The sequence below is a fragment of the Suricata suricatta genome, chromosome 8 (assembly GCF_006229205.1).
Source record: "Suricata suricatta isolate VVHF042 chromosome 8, meerkat_22Aug2017_6uvM2_HiC, whole genome shotgun sequence".
NCBI lineage: Eukaryota > Metazoa > Chordata > Mammalia > Carnivora > Herpestidae > Suricata > Suricata suricatta.
In genome coordinates this window covers 124,802,730-124,827,585 of record NC_043707.1, presented here as the reverse complement: position 1 = coordinate 124,827,585, position 24,856 = coordinate 124,802,730, and the positions used below count along the sequence as shown (strand labels likewise).

At 54.3% G+C, this 24,856-nt stretch overlaps 1 protein-coding gene across 1 annotated transcript; it reads right to left on the bottom strand.

The window, feature by feature from the left end:
• Window positions 1-1,989: 1,989 nt before the first annotated feature.
• On the bottom strand, window positions 1,990-24,217 carry E2F2 (E2F transcription factor 2). The gene is made up of 7 exons (XM_029949524.1): window positions 23,724-24,217; window positions 18,232-18,337; window positions 15,993-16,212; window positions 15,140-15,298; window positions 13,554-13,668; window positions 11,488-11,680; window positions 1,990-5,422 (listed from the first exon to the last, which is right to left on the bottom strand). The coding sequence occupies exons 1-7, from the start codon at window positions 23,973-23,975 to the stop codon at window positions 5,151-5,153; spliced, it is 1,317 nt and encodes a 438-aa protein (XP_029805384.1). The 5' UTR covers window positions 23,976-24,217; the 3' UTR covers window positions 1,990-5,150.
• Window positions 24,218-24,856: the final 639 nt, after the last annotated feature.

The window sequence follows — 24,856 nt, the reverse complement described above, 5'->3', positions numbered from 1 at the left end:
GCTGTTATGAATGCTACAATGAACACTCATGTGCAAGTCTTGTCTTTGCATGGACATATGTTTTCATTTCTCTTGAAGAGACACCTAAGGGTGGAATCACTTGGTCCTATGATAGTTTTAAGCTTATCTTTTTGAGGAACTGCCAAAAATGCTTTCAAAAGTGGCTGCACCATTTTCCGTTCCCACGAGCAAAGTATGAGGGTTACCTGAGCATTCATTTAAACGGTTTCTTCGTCTATAAAGTGGTGGCAAGAATAACACTGACTTCATAAAGTCAATGAGATGGTGATGTGTGAAGGATTTAGCACAGTGCTGGGCCCAGACACACATAAGGCTCAATACGCGACACCTTTTTTCTGTTCCCTTGTCTTTGCTAATGTCCCAGGCTTCAGCCCTTGCCTCACTTACCTGGGTGCGGTTGTCTTCACACCTTCCAGGTAAACAGACTTGTTGGTGTCCAGTCCCACACCCTCCTCATTAGTCAGTGAGTCCCCTAATAGTCTAACAGGACCCTCACACCCCGTCCCCCTACCCCACTGCCCTCGGGGTTTGTGTCAATCTCTGTGACTCAGTGGACTTTCCCAGGGCAAGAGCTCCAAATTGGCAGGGTTGGGGCAGTAGGCAGTGCCCCGGGAAGCCCACTTTTGTCTGCTGAATGGCAGGACAGAGGTATTCATTGCCCTGCTTGGAAGAGAGGCCTCCCATCCCCCATATGCCCTCACCCCAGGCTACTGCTGTTTATCCTTTAAACCATAGTTTGGGTATCACCTCCTCCAGGAAGCCCTCCCTAATGACCAGGCTCCTAACTCCTATAGTGCATATTACTGCGACCATCACATTATTTGTAACTATATTTTTATGCATCTGTGTCTCACGAACATCCTAGGGATGGGGACCATTCTTATTTACTTCTATCTCCTCCATGCCTAGCACAGAGCAGGTATTCAACAGCCCATAAGTAACCACATCTATGTACAAAACATTAATGGTTACATGTTAGTGTCTAAGAAAACTCTATGAAAAAGGCTATTGGACTGGGCCTTCAGGAGAGGCAGGTACCTCCTAGCTGAAATGGAGGGAAGCGCATGCTGGGTGGAGGGAACAGTATGCATAAAGACCCAGCAGAGGAAAAACATGTTTTCAGGATCTAAGAAGTCCAGCGTAGCTATGGGTGGTGGGATGGAGGGCCCAGTAAGGTGGAAAGGGAGGGTAAGCCGCTCTCGGAAGGTTGTAAATGGACTTTCAGGCCAAGCGAAGGGGCCCTGAGTGGGGAGAGGAGCCATCCATTAAGTAAGAGTGACACAATCAGAACTGCATTTTAGGGGCGCCTGGGGGGCTCAGTTAGTTACACCTCTGACTTCGGCTCAGGTCATGATCTCACGGTTTGAGTTCAGGTCCCGCATCGGGCTCTCTGCTGTCAGCACAGAGCCTGCTTTGCACCCTCTGTCATCCCCTGGTCTCTTCTCTCTTTCTCAAAAATAAATAAACATTAAAAAAAAAAAACCCAAACCCTGCATTTTAGAAGGAACTCTCTGGGGTGCTGGAGGGCATGAGTACTCAAACTTCAGCTGCATTCAAATCACCTGAAGGGCTCACTCTGTTACTGATTCTGGGTCCCGCCCTGAGTTTCAGAAGGTCTGGGGCAGAGCCTGAGAATACGAAATTCCCCCAGGTTCTCAGGTAATGCCAGTCAGAGAACCACACTTTGAGAACCGCTGACCCAGAGGACGGGATGCAGAAGAACGGTAGCAGTGAGGAGGTTAAGGAGGCTGTCCACACAGTCCAGCGAGAGGTAAAGGAGCAGAGCAGGCGAGACGCTCACACTTTGGATCCGGGAGCGGCTCATTTTTCAGTGTGTTCGTGGTGACGTTTCAGGCATGGTAATAAGCCAGGGTGGGAAAGGGAGGCTGCTTCTGGGGAGAAATCAGCCAGGTGGTCAGGATAGTCCCCAGGCCCACACTTGACAATGACCTTCAGAAAACACAAGAATCAAGGTGTCCAGAGTTGCCATTTAATGCCCGATTATCACAACACAAGGAGGTTTACATGGTGCTCATCAAGGCAGGACCCGGGGGAAACCAGATGAGAGGGAAGTGACCTGTACAGAGTCCCAGCATGGGGACCAGGTTCTCTGGGGCCTCGTAACCCACGAGACACACGCGCCATATACAAGACATCTTCACTCACCCAGGAGCCAGCAGGCTGGCTGGGCTTCTGGTCACCAAGGGTCCTCGTGGGAGAACAGCGCCCCGGGATGAGGTGGGGACCCTGGGACACAACGAGAACCAGAAAGCCGCTCGCAAACAACCCCAAATGGCTTTCACTTCAAATGCACTAAAGCCACACGACGCTCAGATGCGCGAACACCCAAAGGCTTTTACTAAAAACTACACGCTGTGCAGAACTGAGGCTGAGACAACTTGGGGAGAGAAAGGAAGGTCCAAACCATCCCAGAACCAGCTTTCTGAGCTTCCTCACCCCCTACAGCCACACCAGTCCACCTACAGCCCTGCTGCGGAGAAGGGACACCACACTGATCTAACCAACACTTTTAGTGGGAAGGGACGCGGGGGCACATCCCCGGTTTTAAGAAATCTCTTTGAATCTTCAACTCTACTCAACAACTTAATGCTACCGAGTTCCCTGGAGCCCCCGAGCCTTTGGTGCCTCTGGGGACACAGGTGACTTGTGGGCTGCCCGGTTAGCGATGAGAAACGTCCTGACAGAAATAACGTACCTTGGAAAGAAAGTGGCTGGGTCTAAAGTTTATGTGGCCACAAAAGGAAATACCAGCCAAAATGCATTCTTAAAGCACCTGATGGAACTCGAGAGGTTTCAAGTGTCACTGGCAAGAAACAGGCATGGGCTTGTGTCCCTCCCAAACTCCTGCCCCCAGCCTGAGGCTTGGCCTTAGCGGTCCAGCCCCGGGGGCCAGGCAGGGTGTAGAGGGGATAGCACAGGACAGGGCCAGCTGCTCAGGCTGCAGGCCATGGGACCAAGGGACAGCCATCTGTCCAGCACTATGGCTGGGCATTTGTGGAAGGAGCTGGAATTCTAGCCAGACTTTGCCATTAAACTCATTCCCAGTGGGTCCTGCAGGCCTCTCCTCCCTTTTGTCTACTTTAATTCTAGAACACTCTAGACAGAGTCAAAGGCATGGAAGTCAAACGTCTCTGTCTTCAGAGATGGGACATGGCTAAATGGCAGCCCAGAATCTCAGAACAGCAATGCCCCTGCTGGCCCTACACGCCTCCCACCGGAGTCCACACAATGCTCCTTCCCCTGCCCAAGGGCCAAAGTAGGCCCTTGACCCTGGACACACTGGGCTTCGAAACAGGCTTCTGACGAGCCCCCTGGGAGTATTCGGGGAGTGGGGGGGAACATACAAAATTAGCCCTGTTCACCGCACCCGGCACCTGTAACCTGTTGACCACTCCTGACTGGAGGGCAGTTAGGGGTCTGGGAAGTTGAGAAAATGACAAGGCATGACTGTCCCCATGTGGGCAGTAGCTCGTATCAGACCCCATGTCCAAACAAGTCTACCTCCCAGACTTCTGATGCCAACTTCCCATCAGCTCAAGAGCAATCCCACGAGGCCAACTTCATATTTAAAACCAACTTAATGCTACAAACTTTAAAAAAGAAAAACAAAGTGCTGCCCAGCTGAGCCCCTGAGGAAACCTAGCTCCCTGAGGGTGGGTGGCCGGCCTCTTAGACCACCGTCCCTGGCTGCGTCTCTCCTGAGGGCACAGCCCTTGGTTCAGCCCAGAGCAGCCCCACTCCAGGTTGGGTGGGGAGGAAGGCTGACTGCCCCCGCCCCCCTGCACCCAGCTGGGCTTCACAGACACCTTGGGATGGTCAAGGCTCCGGGCGGAGGAGAGGAGGGCAAGAGACCTTCCCAGGACCTGAAGCCTGAAGAGCTAACGTACGCCCATCGCTCCATCAGCTGCCAAGGTCTGTCTGCAGTGAAGACCCCTTCCTGTCAGCCCTTCAGCATTCCTGTGACGCCCCAAGTCCTGGTCACCTCTGTCCTTGGCTGGGCAGGGTGGCACGGGGGTGGGGGGGGCATGGTCCGTCCACCTGACAGCTGGCCGGGAGAGGAGGTCCCTTGGATAAACAAAAAATCCTTCCAGGGAAGGGGACCAGCAGCCACCAGAGGGGATGCTTTCTAGCATTTTCTTGTTTTAATTCCCCTGTCTCTATGGGGGGGCGGAGCTGCAACTGCTTCCCAGGTCCTCACTGTAAGAGGGCGCCTGTCCCAAGGGAGAGGCAAAAACAGAGGAAAGGTGCCCCGGCAGCCAGGATAACTGCTTCCAGAATCCTGCCTGTGTTTCGGGGGTGGGGGGCTCTTCGTGCGGACTCCCTGGAAGGCTGTTTTTCATGTTCTAGGGGGAGGGAGAGGTAGGGGGCTCCACAGGAAGCAGGTGTCCATAACTGGAGCCTCGATGCCACCTCCCCTGGGGGACGCCCTGCCACCGTCTCAGGGACAGAGGAGACCAGGAACCCAAGCTGGTGCCTCGGGGATGCAGGCCACCCCTCACTAGAATCATGAGGCCGAAGTGCAAGTAGTTCTAGCAGATCGGATGTCCCCCAGAGACCCAGCCATCACTGTGGGGACTGCGGAGCTGGCCTGGGGCCCTGGCCTGCCCTCGGCCAGTGGGCAGCCCTGGGCCTGTCTTGAGAAGTCTGACTAGAAACTGGGGCGATCTCCCTGCTAAAAACTCAGGGAAGACAAACCAACAAAATCAAACTGAAATAAATACAAAGGCAGTAAGTGCTTCTTGATAAATTCAGGGTCCTAATTCCCCCTCAAAAGGGGAGGGGGGCAGGGCCCTTTCCCTGGACCTGGTCGCCTCACCTGTGGCTCTTTGTGTCAGAGGTCAGAGGTCAGAAGCCAGATGGCCTTCCAGGCTCTGCTTCCCTTAGGAAGGAGAGGACCCAACCTCTGAGACACTCCTCACCCGGATCCTCTAGGAGGCCCTCTCCTCCCCACAGACAGCTTCAGCCGGCTGGGGGGTAAGAAAGGAGGAAAGGAGAGCCTGTACCCTGAGGGCAGCACCTTGGGTCCCACGTCCCTGTGCGGGCAGAGGGCCTGCCAGTCTGTGAGGAGGTAGAGACGGGGGCGGGCTGCCGGGGGCAGGCAGGGCCACTCAGTTAATCAGCAGGTCCCCGAGGTCGTAGGAGTCAAAGAGGTCGCTGATACCCTCACCCCCATCCAGGCCCCACAGGTAGTCATCCTGGTCCAAGGGCGGGGAGAAGCTGATCAGGGGGGAGCTGCACGGCAGGGTGGGGGACAGGAACTGGTCCTCAGTCTGCTGCAGGAGGGGGTGTGGCAGCTCCAGCATGCTGTCGGTGGCCTCCAGGGGCACAAGTGGCGGTGGCGGAGGTGGCGGCGGCTGCAGGGCCGGCTGGGAAGTCAGTGCTGGGCATGGAGACAAGCAGACAAAGGTCAGACCGGGACTGGTGCCAGCAAGAGTCTGCACAAGAACAGCCCTTCCGTTCTCCCGATGACCGTGTGCCTTCTCACGGTCACTCTCCTTTCCCGGTGGCTCTAGCCACTGCCCCCATTTCCCAGGCATCTCCCTTCTTGTCTTCAAGGAGATGGGATCTTCTACTCTTAAAACCCTACTCCCTTGGCGCTCCTGGCTGGCTCAGTTGGTAGAGCATTCGCCTCTTGACTCTTGATCGTGGGAGCTCTAAGTTCGAGCCCCACGTTGGGCATAAAGATTACTTAAAAATTAAAATCTTAAAAAACCCAAAAAACCCCCCAAAACCCCTACCCCTTCACAATCAAATTCCTGGCCCCTGAAACCACATTGTCTGTTTCCTGCATCACCAGTTTCTCTCCCAGATCATTCCCATCATCACACAGACTCCACTCTAATGACTCCTGTCTTTAAAAAGCCTCCTCCAGACCTCATGACTCTCTCTCTCCAATTCCCAGCCCAGTTTATCGCTCCTTTTCATAGCAAGGTTTCTCAAAAATTGCCTGTGCCCACTCTCTACTGTCCACCACTCTTCACTCTCCCACCCCCTCCAACCCGCGGTCTGTCCCCACACCACTGAACCAGTGACCTCACATTGCTGAACCAATGGTCAGTTCTTGGCCTCATCTTATTTGACCTTCTAGCAGAATCTGGTGCCATTATTCATGCCCTCTGGAAACACCTTCTCCACTTGGCTCCTGTCCACTAGACTCTCCTGGTTTTCTTCTTACCTCCTTGGCTACTTCTCCTGCCCCCTTTGCTCTGGATTCTCCTCTTCTTCCTAATGTCTAAGCCCTGAATGCCCCAGGGCTCCAGCCTCAGACTCCCCTCTCTGGCTGCACATCTCCTCGGGTGACCATAGCTGAGACCTACCGCTCCCAGGGGACGCCTCTGGCACAGACTTCGCCACCAAGCTCTGGGCTCCTGCAACACCTCTGCCTGGAGAACTTAGCGACCCCAGAACTTAGCATGTCAAAACCAAACTCCTGGTCTTCCCCCCTCAGTGAATGGACCCACTTGGCTGCCTGAGCCAAAAGGCCCGAGAATCACATGCAATCCCGCCATTTCCTAGCGCCCAGCCCAGCAGGGACAGTGGTCATTTCCACAGCTGAGGACTCCTGTCGGCTGCTCATTTCTCTTCAGTCCAGGGCCAGGGCTTCCTTACTGGCCAGCTTACCTCAACCCTCAAAGTCTGTGCTCTAGCTTAAAAATGGCCACGGGTAGGGGTGCCTGGGGGCTCAGTCGGTTAAGAGTCTGACTTCGGCTCGGGTCACGATCTCATCGTTGGTGAGTTCAAGCCCCTCGTCGGGCTGTATGCTGACAGCTCGGAGCCTAGAGCCTGTCTTCAGATCCTGTGTCTCCCTCTCTCTGTCCCCAGCTCACACACACTCTCTCTCTACCTCTCTATCTCCCTCTCTCAAAAATGAATAAACGTTAAAATAAATTTTCTTTCATGCCTGGGAACTGGGGCACCCGTGTGGCTCAGTTGCTTAAGCGTCCGATTCTTGATGTTGGCTCAGGTCATGATCTCACGGTTTGTGAGTTAAGCCCCATGCGTACTCCTCACTGGCAGCACAGAGCCTGCTTGGGGTGCTTTCTCTCTTTCCCTTTCTGTCTCGCCCCCCTCTCTCCTCTCTGAAAATAAATAAATAAGCATTTAAAAAAATTTTTTTAATGGCTGGGAATAAAATCCAAGTTCAACCGGTGCCAAAAAGGCCCTGCCTGATCAGGCCCCTCCCCGCCTTTCTACTCCCTCTGTCCAGGCCTTGCTCCGCTCACACTCGGCCTCTCCGGCCACACTGGCCCCAGCTATTTTCCCGCACCCCAAGTGCACGTCCACCTAGAGGCAAGAAGGTGGCTTCCTACACAGGGAGGAGGCACCAGGACCCCCCCCAATATATCCTCGTGCCCAGAATCTCCGTTTGAGTCATGCCTTAAACCCCAAGCCAGCATTCCTTGAAAAATCTAGCTGCCCGACCAACCGCTTACTCTATGTATCAATGGGCAGGTGACCTAATGTAGATGAGCCTCTGTGTTCTCACCTCTAAAATGGGGATGACTATACCCACGACACAGGGTCCTTGGGAGGATTCACCAATAAGTGCAAATAGAGCAGAACTTGGCTGCACGCTCCCAGAAGGAGTAGGAGCTGACAGAGCAGGTGGTGGCAGGGCCAGCCCACGAATGACCCTTGCCATGTGGTCTCTAGCGACATCCTTGCCGAAGGGGGGAGGAGAGCGTTTTCTGGAAGGTATACACGCAGGCTCTTATCTCGTGGATAAGAGCTTGCGTTTACCAAGGGCTTCTGGGCTCCGCTCTCAGGATGAGGTGGGTTTCACCTCCTCGGACACTCAGGTGGCCCCAAAGGAGGCAATATTGTGACCCCATCTATGAATGAGGAAGCTGAGGCTCAGTTAAATGTATCTGAATGAAAAAGCCCATGATATGTTTTTTTAGCTCAGTGCTGCAGAGGCCTGCGGGTGCTCTCGTAAAAGGCCTGGCCAGGGAGGAGGAGGCGGAGGGGAGGACCCCAGCCCCGCCAGCCCCACCAGCCGCAGCCCCGCTTTTCTCTCCAGATGAAGACTAAGGCTCCAGCTCTCTGGCTGCTGAGCAGGAACGAGAGGACACGTGACAGCGGCTGCGGCCCACGAGGCCTTGCTCTCTGGCGCGGTTACCGCCCCAGGAGCAGTTACCCATCACATCCGGGCCTCCGCCCACTGAGGCCTCGCGTCCGTCCATATCTCCGACCCCACCGAGTAGGCGCCCCGGTGGCAGAAGCTCTCTGTAAACCACCCAGGAAGCGTGAGGGAGGTTTAAGTGTCCCAATTTTGTTTTTCATTTTTTTTAAATTAAATGTTTCTTTTTTGGGGGGAAGGGGGAGAGAATGAGAGACAGTGTGAGCAGGGGAAGGTCAGAGAGAGAGGGAGACACAGAATCTGAAGCAGGCTCCAGGCCCTGAGCTGTCAGCACAGAGCCCGATGCAGGGCTCGAACTCATGAACCGGGAGATCATGACCTGAGCGGAAGCCAGCCGCTTAACTGACTGAGCCACCCAGGCGCCCTTAAGTGTCCCAGTTTTGGAGACGTGAGAAGGGTGGCTGCGAGGGGCCAACGTGACTCACCTACAGCCACCAAGTCACACAGCAGGGGAGGTGCAGACTCCAGCCCCAGCCCCTCAGGGTCAACTCCTGCGCTACGGGCCCATTTCGGTTTCCATCAGAACGTCAAAGGCGGGGAGGCGTGAGACCACTCTCATCCGCAGCCTCCCTGTTACAGACAAGGGAAACTGAGGCCCCAGAGGGCCCGGGATCCCTCGTCACGATGCCAGAAGCTGGGTCCCAAGACCGTCACGGCCTGCTTTCTGGATGTGGACCCTGCTGCTCAGACCTCAAAACGACGCTGCTTCAGGACGGAACGTGGAGTGTGTGCGCGCATGCGTGTGTGTACACCTTTCAGAGAACACCCTCCTCCCCCCTTCGGCAAGGCTGTTGCTAGAGACCCCATGGCACAGGTCATTCCTGGGCTGGCTCCGCCACCAACTGCTCTGTCAGCATCTTCTCCTTCTGGGAGCACAGCTGATCTGTAAAACTGAGGTTAAAAACCTCGTCCTTGCTTATGCTGGAGTGTCCCCAACCTCTGCCCCAAGTCTCAGGGGACATCTGAAGTGAAAGTGGCTCTCACTCGGGAGAGCTGCGCACTTGTTGACAGTAGAGTGAGAAGGCAGAGCGCAGGGGGAGGGAGGACAGGGTGGGGCACAGGTCTGGAGTGGGAGATAGGCACTGGGAGGTGCCCAGAGGGACAGATGGCTGGTGCGAGGAGAAGCCCCGATCCCCGGACCAGACCAGAACACCGGAGAGATCACCACAGAAGAGCTGGGGGTCTGGGATCTTGTCCAAGCTGCACCATCAACTTGCTGTGTGACCTTAGGGAAGTCATTGCCCTCTCTGAACTTCTGTTTATTCACATGTAAAATGAAAGGCTGAGTTGTTAGATCAGGGCCCAGCAAACTTCTGTAAAGGGCTGGGTGGTATTTTAGGATTTGCAGGATGCTTACAATCTCTGCCACGCAGTCCCTTTCTTCCTCTCCCCCAACTCTTCAAAAATGTGAAAACCATTCTCAGCTCATGCTCTGCTTAAAAACGGGCCAGATTTGGCCTGCAGGTGACAGTCTGTGACCCGCTGAGTGAAAGAAATGCGATCCATTTCTGTGCTCGGTGGACACCCCACCAAGCCTCTTCCGTCAGACCAGTTTGAGCTCTGGTTTGTTTAAACACCAGGGTTCTACTTAAGGGAATTCTGCTGCTAAGAAAACAGAGTTGAACACTGGCCCCTGTGACCTCGAAAGATCTTTCAGCCTGACCTGAGGCGCGATCCCAGTAAAGGGCATAAACCATCCTGGAGGAGGGACCTTCCCAGGCTCCTGTTTCTACCCCTTCCGGACTCCTTCCCCGAGCCCTCTCCCGCCGCTTTGCTCACGCTACTTCCTGCCGGTTATCACCCGCTTCTATCAGCTGTGCAGCGACCTCCCAGCCAGGGGTGAGCCCCTCTTGTCAGGAACCCCTTCCTTGGTTTGTTCTGAGCCTCAGGGGGCGAGGATTGGGAGAGGACGTGGGGACAGTCACATCACCTCTCTGCCTCGGTTTATTTATCTCTAAGCTGGGGACAAGAACACCTACCTCAAGAATGGCTGTGAAGAGTAACGTGATAATAGATGTACCTGATACACAGCCGTGGTTTAAAACATCTTAGTTAGGGGCGCCTGGGGGGCTCAGTCGGTTAAGTGTCCGACTTTGGCTCAGGTCATGATCTCACAGTTCGTGGGTTCGAGCCCCATGTTGGGCTCTGTGCTGACAGCTCTAAGTCTGGAGCCTGCTTCGGATTCTGTGTCTCCCTCTCTCTCTCACACTCTGTGTGTGTGTCTCGCTCTCAAAAATAAATAAACATTAAAAATTTTTAATAAGAAAATTAAAAATCTTAGTTATAAAGAAAAATTAATAAAATAAAAGATAAAATTAATTTACTAATTTTTTAAAATCTCACGGTTGGTTACAGTTGGTTAGGGTCTGACTCCTGATTTTGGCTCAGGTCATGATCTCATGGTTCATGAGATCAAGTGCCAGATCAGGTTCCTTGTTGCCAGAGCCCGCTTGGGATTCTCTCTCTCTCTCTCTCTCTCTCACTCACTCTCTCTGCCCCTCTCCCACTCTCGTTCTTTGTCTCAAAATAAATGAAATAAACTTTAAAAAAATCTTAGGGGCGCCTGGGTGGCTGACTCAGTTAAGCATCCAACTCTTGATTTTGGCTCAGGTCATGATCTCACGGTTCATAGGATCAAGCCCAAGGTGGGTTCTGTGCTGACAGCTCGGAGCCTGCTTGGAATTCTCTCTCTTCCTCTCTCTCTCTGTGCCTCCCCTGCTCACGCTTTCTCTCTCTCTCTCTCAAAATAAATAAATAGACAATTAATTAATTTTACAAAACCTTAGTTGAGCCGTCCTTCAAAAATCTATGGTTCCCATTTCCCGCGGGCTTACTGAGGCCAGGGTACTTTGCTGTTAGCGGCCATCGCTGGAGTGTGGTAGCAGCACTGGTGGCAGTGATAATGACAAGAGTAGCTAGCCTTACTGCTAGACACCATTCTGTGTGCTTTGCCTATATTCGTTCCTCCAATTCTCACAACCTATTAAGGAGATACCGTTAGGTACTATGCCCAACTTACAGATGAGGAAATTGAGGCAAAGAGAGGTCAAGTGACTAGTCCAAGGCCACACTGCTGGTAATTGGAAGTGCTGGTATTCAGACTCGGGACCCCTCCAGCCCAGAGCACCATCAGCCTCCCCAGGGAGACAAGAACACATACGTGCTCTCTACACAGTGAAGGGCAAGCACACAGGTGGGGGAGAAGGACTGTGCTCCTCACTGCCCAACAAACATGGACATGAAAGACGAAATGCTAAGGCTGGTTGCTCGCCCCACCTCCCATCCGCCTGGACAGAGAGTCCTACCTGGGGATGCCGTGGGTTGTGTCGTCCCAGGGTCAGTACTGCTGCTGGGCTGGGTGGAGTCCGGGATGGGGCCGAGGGCGGAGGTGGAGGGGAGGGGGTCCTCGGTGGGACTGTCAGGCTCCTGCATCTCCTCTGGGCACAGGTAGACTTCGATGGGCCCCTGCGTGCTCTTCAGATAGATCTGCAGGTTCTCCTGGGGGAAGAAGAGAAGCCAGGTCATGGCTCTGGGCAGCTGGGCACAGACTCACAGGTCGGGGTGGGGTGTTTGGACGGACACCCGCGGCTCCCACCAACCATGTGGGCGGGCCCGACCACTGAGCATGGCGCTGACTCCTGCCCTGACTGACCTGCGGTGGGCATGTCTGCTCTTTCTGCCTGTCTGGCCCCCAGGTCCCCTTCTTTTAGGGAGAAGATCTTGATTTTCCTCTGGGAAACCACTCCTCTCCCACTCTCAAGTCATGAACTTTGGGGGGTCGGCACTCTTCCCAACTCCAGTGGATGAGCTGGGGGTACAGGCTGGGAAAGCCACCGTGATGGTGACTGGCTCAGGGTGGTGCATGACTCAGGTCAGTCCAGTAGTATTGGACCCTGAACTTGAGCCGGACTTGTGGGAAATGGAAGCTCCCTTCTCACGGGGGTCACTGAGCTGGTTATTATGAAAACTAGCTTTGCCACTGGAAGAGGGGAGCCCGTCTGGGAATGGAAACACAAAGAATGGCAAAGAAAGATGAAGCACAAAGAATGGCAGAGAAAGCACAAAGAATGGCAGAGAAAGATGAAGAGCATGGCGCGAATGAAAGTCATAGTTTGCGCTCCTGCATCTAGCTTTGCCTGCAATCCCCAAGTCTTCCCTCTGGACCTTCTTCCTCTGGACTTGTCACTTCTTCTCAGTCCCCTCCACCCCTCACCCCCTGTCCCTGACTTAAGCCATTTGGACTTGGTTGCTTGTAACTAACCAAGAGTCCTCATACTTGGCCTTCCCACCGCTGCTTCTTCCCTCTCACGATCGACCACACATGCGCTATTCCAACAGGCATTTAGGTCTCCACCTGGTGCACCTGCAGTGTCCTGTCTACCTGTTTCCCAGGACAAATCCTGGAAAGTTCTTCAGGACCCAATTAACCTGTGACCACCTATGGGCTCTTCCTCCAACTGCCCTTTCTCTGGACACCTTAGGTCTATAAATGGCAGCATGACTGCTTGCTTAGGTCTTCTTCCACTAGGTCCTGAGCTCCTCCAAGGCGGGGGGGAGCCTCCTTTATCTTATGTCCTTCCATTAAACAAATTATTTCTTGAGCGTTTATTATGTGTCCAACTCTGGGCTGGAGGTGGAGGGTAGCACGTGCTTTCGTGGAACTCACACTCCAATAGGTGAAGCAGAATGCAATCACAGAATCATCAATATATCCCAGCAAATGAGGTCAAGTGTGGCAGAAAAGCACGGTAGTTATGAAACCTGGGGGGTAATCAGGGAAGGCTTCCTTGAGGAAGTGACGTTTGAGTTGAGACCAGTAGGATGAACAGCAGCAAACCAGGCAGAGAATGAGAAGAGCATTTCAGCTGGAGGGAACAGCATGTGTGAAGGTCTCATACCGGGGGTGAGCTTAGTGTGGTGGGGAAACTGCAGGTAAGTCAGTGGCTGAAGCAAAGACACAGTGAGGCAGCATACAGGAGAAGAGGTTGGTGAGGGCAGAGCACAGAGGACCTCATAAGGAAGTATTAAGAATTTCTGGTCTTTCACCTCGGCAAGCACAGTTAGCAGGAAAGGATTACTGTGAGCGCTAACATCGCAGCATGTGGGCACGTGTGTGCATGTGCCCCGAAATGCTGGGGGCTGTGGGACGCAGAAAGATACGAGGAACAGAGATTTTCTCAGGCCAGTATCTGATGACTGTTGTCCTTTCCAGCTTCTGCCATTTCTACCCCCAGCTCAGAGACCACCGATCTTGCAATGGGTACCAGAACAGACCTGGGAAGCTTGGGGCCAGGCAGGACCAGGGACAGAGCCTCAAGAACAGCCTGGGACCCTCCTAACCCTGCTTTCCACCAAATGCTTCCCCTCTGACCTCACTCCTGTCGGGCACCTCCAGTCTTGTCTGTGGAGGGGCCTTGACAGCGATCACTGTCTGCTCCTTGAAGCTGCCGACAGCACGGATGTCCTGGTAAGTCACATAGGCCAGTGTAGGGGCAGGAGAGTCAAGAGAAGTAGCCAGTCACAATTCAACCCCCAGCCTGATCCCCTGAACACCTCTTTCTCAGTCCTTCTACGGCTTAGAAATAACCAAAACCCGTAACCTGTTAATATCATAAGTTACCTTGTATCGCTTTTGAAAACAAACAGGAGTATAAATCATTTTTTTAATGCTGCCTCATATCGGTTTTTTTATGTAAAGACTTCATCTCAGACTAAATTATTAGCTCTCAGACACGAGGAAGACCTGTCGTATTTCTTTACATTTCTCACAATGCCTAGAATCTTTCCGAAAATACAAGGTCAGATCTAAAAAGCAATTAGGTGGGCACTGGGTGGCTCAGTTGGTTAAGCGGCTGACTTCGGCTCAGGTCATGATCTCACAGTTCTTGGGTTTGAGCCTTGCATCAGGGTCTGTGCTGACAGCTCAGAGCCTGGAGCCTGCTTTAGATTCTGTGTATCCCTCTCTCTCTGCCTTTCCCCTTCTCATGCTCTGTCTCTCTCTCAAAAAATATATAAACATTAAAAAAATTTTTAATAAAAATAAAAAACCAAATAGATGGTGGAACCACTTAGTGGGGAAAAGTGTATGAAAAACCTTAGCAAAGCCCATGTTTGTCATTTCAGTCCTAGGAATCCAACCTCAGGAACTAATTAAAAAATATAGAAAAATGTTCTCTTTACAAAGATATCCATCATGATGCTGCTTTATAAAAGCAGACATCTCAATCGATCCAAATGTTGATTCTAGGCCTTCTTAACAAACTAGACTGTGGTCTGAGTAGGGCATTCTCAAATCAGTCTAAGTATGAGGTTAAATCGTATAAGATTGTTGCTTTGCCCCCCAAAATGGTCCAATAGCAACAATTTCATGGATCCAGGAAATAGGAAGGATTTGTAACATCATAAAAACAGTCTATAAAGCAGGATATAAAATGCAATGTATGGGCACCTGGGTGGTTCAGTTAAGTGTCAGACCTCAGCTCAGGCCATGATCTCACAGTTCGTGAGTTTGAACCCCACATCGGGCTCCTTGCTGGCTGTATGGAGCCTGCTTAGGATTCTCTCTCTCTTTCCCCATCTCTGCCCCTCTCAAAAATAAATACATTAAAAAAAATAAATAAATACATTTTAAAAAAGTTATGTGTAGCAGGCATACTCTATATTTAATAACATGTGCCCTGTGTGTAGCTGAGACACGATGGCAACATTAAGGTGGCACCTAGTTCGTTTCTCCGTTTTCCAGATTTAAAGAACTGGGCTTACTTTTCTAACGAGAGTAACTTTGTTAAGCTTGTGAGGAAAAGCCACCAAGGAAGGAGGAAACAGATATGCCAGCCCCTGAGGTTGAGTTCGCCCTTGCAGGGAGGTACTGCCTCCTCTCAGGATAAACACGGCCATGCACTGGGGCCCTGTTCCCTGACCTCCCCCCACCTCCCACCCCCCCACCAAACAGGATATCTCTTGTTGGCCTTGTCCTCGGTCAGGTGCTTGAAGTTCAGAGAGCAGGTCTGGATGAGCTGGTCCAAGGCCTGCTCCGTGCTCATCAGCTCCTTCAGCTCCTGCCCCAGCTGCTGCTGCTTCCCGGGTCGGGTCGGGTCTTCAAACATCCCCCTGCCTCTGGGAACAGAGCAGGCCCCCAGTGTCAGTCTCAGTGCACATCCAGGAGCCCCGACCCCAGGGCTGCTGTGCAAACCCCGGGATGAGGCCACTCACACGGTCTCCAGTGGTGCCCCCTGGGTTGTGCAAATCAGGGGCCCTGCTTAGCTCCCAGGGGGCTGCTAGGAACTGGAACTTGAGGTTTGAGGGTTGGGCTAGGGAAAAAAAAGCAAGCCTGGCCCGCTTTTGCAACGCTTATGCCCCTGCCTCCCCCATATGCCTCGCCTGGGTTCTCTTAGGGTCATGCCAGGGGCTGCAGGTCTGCTCTTTGTGGGAGGAAAGGGGCTTGGAGGACTGCCATCTTGGCTGCAAGCACTGTGGGTTGCTTCGCTCAGCCCCCAGGGGACTTTCTGAAGCTGGAAGAGGGGAATCTTTGGGATCGCAACGCAAGAGGATCCGGGTCCTCTCTTAGGCCTTTACGTGTCCTAGAAGTCATTCCCACGCTGCCCTTAATATGTTTTCCCAATATATTTCCGGCATATATGTCGGCTCTCCCACCTCCCCCTTAACTACATTGGCTCCGCTCCCAGCAGGTAAGTAAGCCTATGAGCTGCTGCCCCGAGCTCCGCTCGGACACACCCACTAGATACTGGGCGCCCCCCACCTTCCAGTGCACGTGCACCCACCGTGCTGTCGCCCCAGCCCAGGCACTCACACCCACTGGATGTTGTTCTTGGCCTTCTTGCGGATGAGCTGAATGCCCTCTAGCACGTTGGTGATGTCATAGATGCGCCGCTTCTGCACGGCCAGCACTTCCGCCGCCCAGTTCAGGTCCAGGACGCCATCCTTGGATTCGCTCAAGAGGTAAATGAATTTCTTGGTGAGGAGCCCCAGCGACGTGTCATACCGAGTCTTCTCTCCGGGGGATTTGGGGGCTAGGAGGAAAGGGCCCAGGTCACTGCTCAGAGAAACCTCATCCATTGATCTGGACCTCCTAAGTACCACCCTTCGGATGAACGCAGGAGCAGCCACTTTGCAGTTTACAGAGCGCTGTGATGCAGGACGTCTTTCGCCCCACTGTCCAGGCAGGGAACCTGATGCCTAGAGAGGGCACGTGATTGTTTAAGGTCTCACAGCCAGGGGCAGGGGCACGGCTGGAAACCAGGCATCCTAACTCCTAGTTCGGAGCACCTTTCCATGCCGGCTTGGGGCAGCCGCATCAACACCACCAGCAGCAGCAGCAGCAAACAGTCATCGCGAGTGGCTGGCGTGCAACAAATCTAATCCTTACAACACCCTCTAAGGCTGGTGTACAATCATCCCATTTTATGGATGAGAATACTTAAGAGCAGACAGGTGAAGAAACGTGCTCAGCTCAGTCAGCTAGAAAGTGACAAAGCAGATTTAAATCCGGCCACCCGCCTCAGGGGTCTTCCCTCTTAACCATTCCCCTGTCCTGCCTGCTATGGCAGAAATTATGGCAGGGGGAGGATAATGGACTGGGATTCGAGAATATTTTTATAGATTTGCTTTTAACCCCCCATGTGCAACCCAGTGATTATCTGAAAGGAACCAGCCCTATAATATCAGATGGGGCAGGTTCATGAACAAAGATCCTTTCCTAATGAGGCTGATGTCCCAAGACCACATCTCAGCTGCAGCCTCTGAAACCACAAGAGGACTTCTGCAATCAAGTGACTTGCAAGTCATATAGCAAGCTCTTGGCCAAAAAAGTTCTGGAAACTGAGTTTTGGAGAGTCTCAGATTCCTCCAGAAGGGGGCTTTAAAATCTCCTAACATACAGAGGGCCAGCATTTGGCACAGGGGCTGGTTTTGTCAGGTTTTGCACCCTTGACAGACATTACTAATTGATCAGTGCACTTAGTACATTTCAATAAAATGACCCCGGGAACCTCTACCAATCAAAGGAGGACAGACTTTCTTGCGATTCCCAATCTGCATTTCATTTTATAGTAGAGGCAGCTGAAGCTCACAAGAGGAGAGACTAGTCAGGTCAGGGCAGAGCCCTGTCCAGATCCCTAAATCCTTTTTTTTTTTAATTAAAACAACTTTTTAATGTTTATTAATTTTTTTAAGAGAGAGAGAGACAGCAAGCAGGAGAAGGGCAGACAGAAAGGGAAACACAGAATCCGAAGCAGGCTCCGGGCTCTGAGCTGTCAGCACAGAGCCCAATGAGGGGCTCAAACCCATGAATCATGAGATCGTGACCTGAGCTGAAGTCGGACACTTGACACTTCACTGACTGAATCACCCAGGTGCCCACCTTCTTTATTAGGTCTCTGGCCGCCTCCCCACCAAATGACTGTTCCTTGATAACATAACTTCTAAATCTCCAGCTGGGAAACCAGAATATTGACTGAAAATACCAGCAGGCAGAAGCAGAGATTCCCTGCAGCTTCACTTTAGGAAGGCAGCACCTGGGCAGCCCTGGATCTGAAAAACCTGAGGCCACACGGGTTAGACTAACCCAAGTTTCACTTCCCTTTGAGGCACTCATTAGCCCTCTGCATGTGGGAGAAAGACCCTGGATTCTCTCTTTTAGAAAAGGTTAGACTGAACGAAATGTATTTTTGTTGTTGTTGTTTACATAATAAGTTCCCAAGTAAAACACTCATCATCATGTTCAGGTCACGAGAGTGGGTGTACAGTGAGGGAGAAGCCGTGCTGGCTTGGGTTTGGGTCCTGACCCCCTTCACCAGCAGTGTGACCTTGGGCAAGTCACTCAAGCTCTGAGTCTCAAGTTGCCTCATCAATGGAAGGGGAACAGAGCTACCTCCTGGCAGGGTTCCATGACAGAACGCAGAGGAAACTACTTTGTAAACAGGGAAGTGTGCTACCAATATCGCTCACGATTTGGGCAGGGCTGCTGCCCTCTGCCCTTACCCATCCCCCATCCAGGGCCCGCCCTTCGATGCCCCACTGGCAAGGCTTACTTCTGGGGCTGGGGAGGCCGTCCAGTCTAATGCACTTCCCCTTGGGGGTCCGGAATTCAGGGACTGCTGGCCTCCCAATCCCCTCCAGGTCCAGCTTCCTTTTGGCCTTGGAGAGAGAAGAGAGAGAGAGAGACAGAGTTTGAGAATCACTCTTCCTTCAGCCTTTCCCAAAGTTGGGGCCAAAGCACGGGGGCCACCAGCAGCTACTTTCTTTGCCTCAGTTTACCACCAGTCCTGGTGAAACCTCATTGCACTTGGTGAGGAAACAGCGGTGACTCGAAAAGTGAGCTTTCACGGGACAAAAATCCCATTTTCTTTACTTTTTTTTTCTTAAGACTTTATTTTTTAAGCAATCTCTACACCTAGCATGGGGCTCGAACCCACAACCCTGAGATCAACAGTCACATCACGTGCTCCACAGACCGAGCCAGCCAGGTGCTGCAGGGAGTCCTGTTTTCTGAAGAGCACACAACACTCCCAGCCTGGGGTCCACGCTCCTGAAGAACCCCGAAGCCAGTCTAGCCGAGAGCTCGGGGTTCCTTAAGAATAGGCCCCCAGGTCATGTCTATGGGCGCCATCCTCCAGCCCCCATGCCCAGAGGATGCCTCGGGGAGGAAGGAGTGGGTAGGAGCTAAACTCCACCAGGCTGGGGAGAGCCTCCAGGCTCACCAAGTGCAAAAGCAGCTGGCCCAGCCTGCCCGGGTGCCCATCACAGCCCCACAGCTGGCCCTTATCAGGGTGGGGCTGGGCATCCGCCCAGGCCCAGGGGACTTCCTGGCTCAGTGCCACACACCAGGGAGGTGCCCACATGGGGAAGCGGAGCAAACATTCCCCACCCCCATGTTTGGGCTCCAGCTCAAGGGCCCCAGGGCCTCCTGAATAGACTCCATTTGCCATTCTTTCTTTACTGAGAGGGGCAGACAATGAATCCTTCCCCTGTGTCTCAAGGACAAACAGCTGAGGTCCGCCTGCTCCCCCTGCCTGTTCCCGCCAAGCTTGGGAAACACCTGCTGGGGAAATCAAACCACAGCCCCATCTGCTCTTCTCCACCCCACTGCCACCGGGCCCCAATTAGGCTCTGAAGCGGCCCTGGCCCGGAAGGGGCCTCTCTCCTGGTTAGGGCTGGGCAGGGGCAGGGCTGGGGCACTGTGGCACTGGGGCATAAGCCAGCCTGGACTTGAACCTCCCAGCTCCTTCACGGACTCCCTGTGTACGTGTGTGACTTGGGGAAGTGCTCTGTATCTAGGAGCCTCGGTTTCCTCCTCTGTGAAATGAGGCAGAGATCACCTACCTTGAGGGGTCTCTGTAAGGAATCCAGGAGACACCCTGTGGCTCAGGCCTAGTAGGTGTTCAGAAAATGCAGAGTCCCCTCTGAAATCCAGGCTTGGCCTCTTCCTTGACACATCCTTCTGGGGGCTGCTGAGCCCATTTCCTTCCTCTTCCTCTCCCCCAACCACCCAGACACCCCTAAGCTGGTCGAGACAGAGAAGCCTATTTTGACCTTTGACTGTGAGGTCATGGTCGGCAGGGCTGAGACTAACTGCTGCTGAGCACAGCTGGGCTGACAGGTGTGGGAGGTGGTGACTGCTCTTCCTGCTCTCAGTTTCCCTCCCCCACTCCTGCCTCCTGCAGGAAGTCTTCCCGGACTGATTTCAGGAGACCTGCTCCTGGGTTTGAGGAGTCTGGATATGATGCCACTCTCTTCCACCCCTACCCAGACCTGGACATGATCCAAACACTTCCCTGCTCATTCCTCCTGAAGTCTCACTGGAATATTCTTTTTTCTAACCTCTCAGCCGGTGAGATCCTAGATTCTAGGGAATGTAACCCATCTGGTCTCTAGAGAAAGGCCCGGTCACTCACTGAGATCTTCCACACGTCCTGGGCTGAGCCTCAGCATCTATCACCTCACTGAGTCTCCCCAGCACTCCCTACCCCCACTTAACAGACGAATTAAATGGGACCTGGTGAGCTCCAAGGCCTTTATCAATCCTGATTGAGGCTGTCCATCCCAGGACCCTCAAGGAAGAATGCCAACAGCAGGGAGAGAAGGGAAGCCAAGCTGAGTTCTACCTGAGGCAGAGGTGAGACACCCCAGAGTCTCCCTAACCCCATCCGCCTCCCCCACCCGACAGGAGCCAGACCCTGCTGAGTTCACAGAACCCACGAGGAGAATCTCACTATCTACAAGGCAGAGAGTAGGAAGGAAGGACCTTGAACAGAGTATCTGCCCTGGGCCTATCACATGCTCTTCAGTTCTGGAGCACCCGTATTGGCAATCTTTCTTGGCAGATGAGGAATGGAGGCTCAGAGAAGGTAAGACACATGCCGAAAGTCACACAGACATAGGGCAGAGCCAGAGTTTGAATCCAGGACTGTCTGACTCCAAAGCCATGTACCAGGCCACCTCAGCTCTGTCCCACACACATCCCCTCAATTTGCTAGAATTTGCGCTGAGGCCCTGTTGTGCCCATCTGCCCCGTATTTTATACACTTATACCAGTTCCCTCCCTTCTCTTACTCTCCCTCACCCTTCTCCTATACTCCAAGTGTTCCTAGGCAGCGAAATGTCCCCCACCCAAGACATCTCCCTGACACCTTGGGGCACTGACCACAGAAAATTCCGCCCATAGATGGGCCTGAGCCTGCAGAACACAGGTGGCAGAGGACAAGCCCAGGAAAACGAGGGCCAAGGGGAGCCTGAGCTCAGCCCTTGGAGTCAGGCCCATCTGGGTTCCCATCTAGGCCCTCCCCCCTTCTCAGCTGGGTGAGCTCAGCAAGTCAGTTGACCTCTTGAGCCCCACCTGTAAAATGGGGATCATCTGCTTCCCCTAGGCTGGGGATCCAGCAGCTGCGAGCCAAGGCGTTTCTCTCGCACCAGGAAGCTGCTATCACTAAAGCACCAAGGGCGCCAGCAAGGGGAAGGTCAGAGGTAAGCTGACAAGAGACGGAGATGTGCCAAGAGCAAAGGCCAGCCTGGCTCTAACCTGGACCCTTTTAGGCAGCCCCTTTGGTTGTTTCTTAAAGGCCTGGTTAGGATCCAAGCTCCCCCTGCCAAGCCCAAAGGACAAAAGCAAAGCTCTTCCTCAGGAAGCCCCAGAAGTAAGAGGGTCAGAGGTCACACAGGGAACGGAGCCAGTTTTCTCCCAAGCCCTAATTTAGAGGGGGGGGGGGTACAAGCGTCCCAGATCCCAGCCCTGCCATTCTAGCGTACATTTCCTCATCTGACCTGCCTTGTACGGTTGATCCTTAAAACGTCCGTGGGCTTTCACGGCTCTCAGAGGGAATTTGGGAAACACAGACAGATTAAAAGGAAGAACCGTGCAGGATCCCACCCTCTTCCCAGATGCCCGCAGGAATGATGTGCCTGGAGGAGGGACTCCAGAGGAGCCTCGAGAGCCTTCCCCAGAGGGTGCTGGAAAGAGCCCTAGGCAAGGAGAGAGGAGACCAGGGCTCAGGCCTTCGTTCTGCCATTGAACTTGGTTGCCACCCCTGAGGTCCTTTTAAACAGCAGCTCCTCAACAAATCTTGCTCACCCTGCACTTTGCAACCCGGCCACAAAACAGGCGGCCACACCCAGGGCTGGGTTTGGAGCCGTTCCAGGTCACACCCTGGTAAAATGAGTAAGCAGGGGGCCAGGCTTGCCCACAGGCCGGGGGCCACGGGCCATCCAACAGGAGAGGGGGCTCTGGGCCCAGCAGCCCTTAAGGGCAGTCTGATGTAAGGAGACTCTCCCACTCTTGGCTTGTGACTTGGACAAGTGACTTCACGTCTCTGCTCAGTTTCCTCATCTGTGAGGTGCCTCATCCCAGGCATCTTGGCCGAGATAACGAATGTGAAAGTGCCAAGCAGTGCCTGGCACACAAGAGGCGTCCAGTAAAAGAGAGCCATTCTTGCTGTGATCACTGCGCCCCTCTGGGAGGGAGCTACAGACAGATGCACCCGGGCTCCTCTGGGAGGGAAGCAGCTCAAAACCACAGCTGTTACTGAAACTCAGCCGCTGAAACTCCGCCTGAGTGCCTGAAAGCAGCTGGCCAAGGGAGACGGCACCCACCACGGAGCCCCTTCCCCGGGGGGGTGGGGGGGCTCCCAGCTCCTAGGTCAGGCTGCACTGGGGAAAGTTACGGCTGCAGAGAAGAGACCCAGTGATCACCAGACTCAGCCATACATCCCCCTGCATGACCTTGGACAGATCACATCCCCACTCCGTGCCTCAGTTTCTCCCTGGAGCTACTAATGCCTTCCACCGCACAGGGTAATGCTAAACATAAGATAGATAGCCAGTCTCCATTATCTTTGGCTGCTTGACCTACAAAATGGGAATAACACCCCTGCCTCCTTCCTCCTAGTTAGAAATCATGTGCAGGAAGGTGCTCTGAAAAGTTCAAAGCCTTGAGGATGGGCCGAGCATGATTACAGTAGCAGGGATCCGTAGCTGCTGCCAGGGAGGGCTGGGGGTGGGGGATGGGGTCTGAACTCTGTACCTGAACTTATTCACCACTCACAACTAAGTAAGCGTACGGCACCCCGTCTCCCCTCCCTGGAGCCTATTTCCAAGACCCAGGACCTGGAGCTGGAAATGACCTGAGATGAGTTAGCCCAACTACCCCACATACACATGCATTTGCCAGCAAAGAAAGCGTAAGCCCAGACTGCTGCCAAGACTGATCCAAGGCTACACTGAATGAGTGGCAGTCAGGACCAGAAAGCAGGCTCCCCACCCACCCCCTAGTACCTTCAGGGCTTTTCCCACCCCACCCACCCCCACCCTATGGTTGCTTCCATTCTCAAGGGCTCCAGGAATTCCACTCCCACAAAACACACCCTGTACCGGGTGCCACACTTTGGGCCCTCCCTGGCAATGGCCAAGGGGCTTGAGAAAGGGACGATCCGAATAGGAAACCTAAGGGGCTGCCCCCAGTGTGCACCTGCTACTGGCTGGCTGGGAGGGAAGACTGGGACTGGGGGTTGGGGGGAGACCTAGGGCAGATAACTGGGAAAGAGTTGGCTGTATGGGAAATTTGGACTGTCCAAGCCAGATTGGACCTGAAGCCCGCCCCCCCTTGCCCTGATTTTTTTTTAAGTCCGCACTGTCCTTAGGCCAAGCCCTGTATCTGAACAATAACCCGATGCCCAGTACCAGTTTCTGCATCCAACAATGAATGAATGGTGGCAGTGTTGCCTCCGTGGACTCCCCCAAGGTCACCCGGTGCACTGGGGGTAGTGGGTTGGGTCTCCACAGTCCCAACCCAGTGCTCATTCCACTCCGCTCCACTCGATGGGGTTATTTCATCCCAAGTCCCAAAACGAAGAGCTCTTCTACTCGGGTATGCAGGGCAATGGGTTGTTCTGGAAGCCGAAAGCTCTCATTTCCCTCCCCAACTCAACCTGCTTCGCTCAAATGGGGTCCCTAGCGCCCCTCCCTCCTTTCCCACACCCGCAAAAGCACAGGGAGAAGCGGTGGGTGGCGGTGGGGAGGTCCCCAGCATTACCGGCAGCCGGCCAGCCGGCACGCATCGCACAGCTTGACCCTCCGGTCCGTGGGGGGTGGCGTCGAGGCAGGTGCCGGGCGCCGCAGTGGGAGGCACAGTCTGCGGGTACAGCGAGGTGTAGTAGGTGCTGGTGGCCGGGCAGAGCTGGGGGCTGCTGAGACCGGGCGGCCACAGCTCTGTAGGGCTCATCGCCGGCAGTCCCTTCGAGGGCGGCCCGGCGACTGGAGCTAGGGCCCGGGACCCCCGCAGCATGGCGAGCGCAGTGCCCCCTCCCCAACCGGGCCTGGCGCGCCCGCGGGCACCTGCGGGCTCCGGAGCCCGGGGAGGCTCACTCGGCCGGAGGCATGGCGCGGAGGCCGGGGGAAGCCGCCAATGGACGCCTGTGGGGCAAGGCCGGACCCTCCCCTCCTGGCCCTCGGCCGAGCGGAGCCGCGCTTGGAGATCCCCGCTTAGAGATCGCCCCGCGGCGGCGGCGGCGGCGGCGACACGGCCAGGGGCTGTCCCGCCCCGAGGGCGGCGGCGACCCGGACGGCCCCGCGCCCCCGAAAGGCCTCGGCGCTGGGGGTCCGGCTGGCTCGCGGGAGGGGTCTTTGGGGTCGCCGGGGGCTAGGCGGAGAAGAGATGCGATCGGACGGGCGAGGGGGGGCTCGGTTGCACCGACTCCTTCGCGCCTGGCTCTCTAGTCCCCGAGTCTTTCTGTGCCTCTTTTTTTTTTTCTTCTTCTTTTTTTAGCGCCAAACTGCGTGCCGCGAAATTCGGATCTCCCGCGGAAAATGCCGCGCACTGGTTGGCCAAGGCACCGTGCACAGGCTCCACCCCCCGGAAAGGACCGGTCCCCAAGACTGCGATTGCAACCCGAGCTTTGCTGCTTAAAGGGGCCGCCACACCTGCTGTCGCCTGGTGCCCCCTGGCCGTCTCAGCCCGCGAAACAGGTTGGGAGGGTGGGTCTCGTACTGTGCAGAGGCAGCCAGAGCAGCGCAGTGGCCCGCTGAGCAATGGGCGCGGATTCCCGGGGGGAGGGTGGGGTGTTGGATTTGCTCAAGGAGCCCCGTCCTGAGCCCAGACCCGGCAGCACATTGCCCAGGCCAAAGGCCTTTGCATGGTTGCTTACTTAGCATATGTGCTTTTATGTT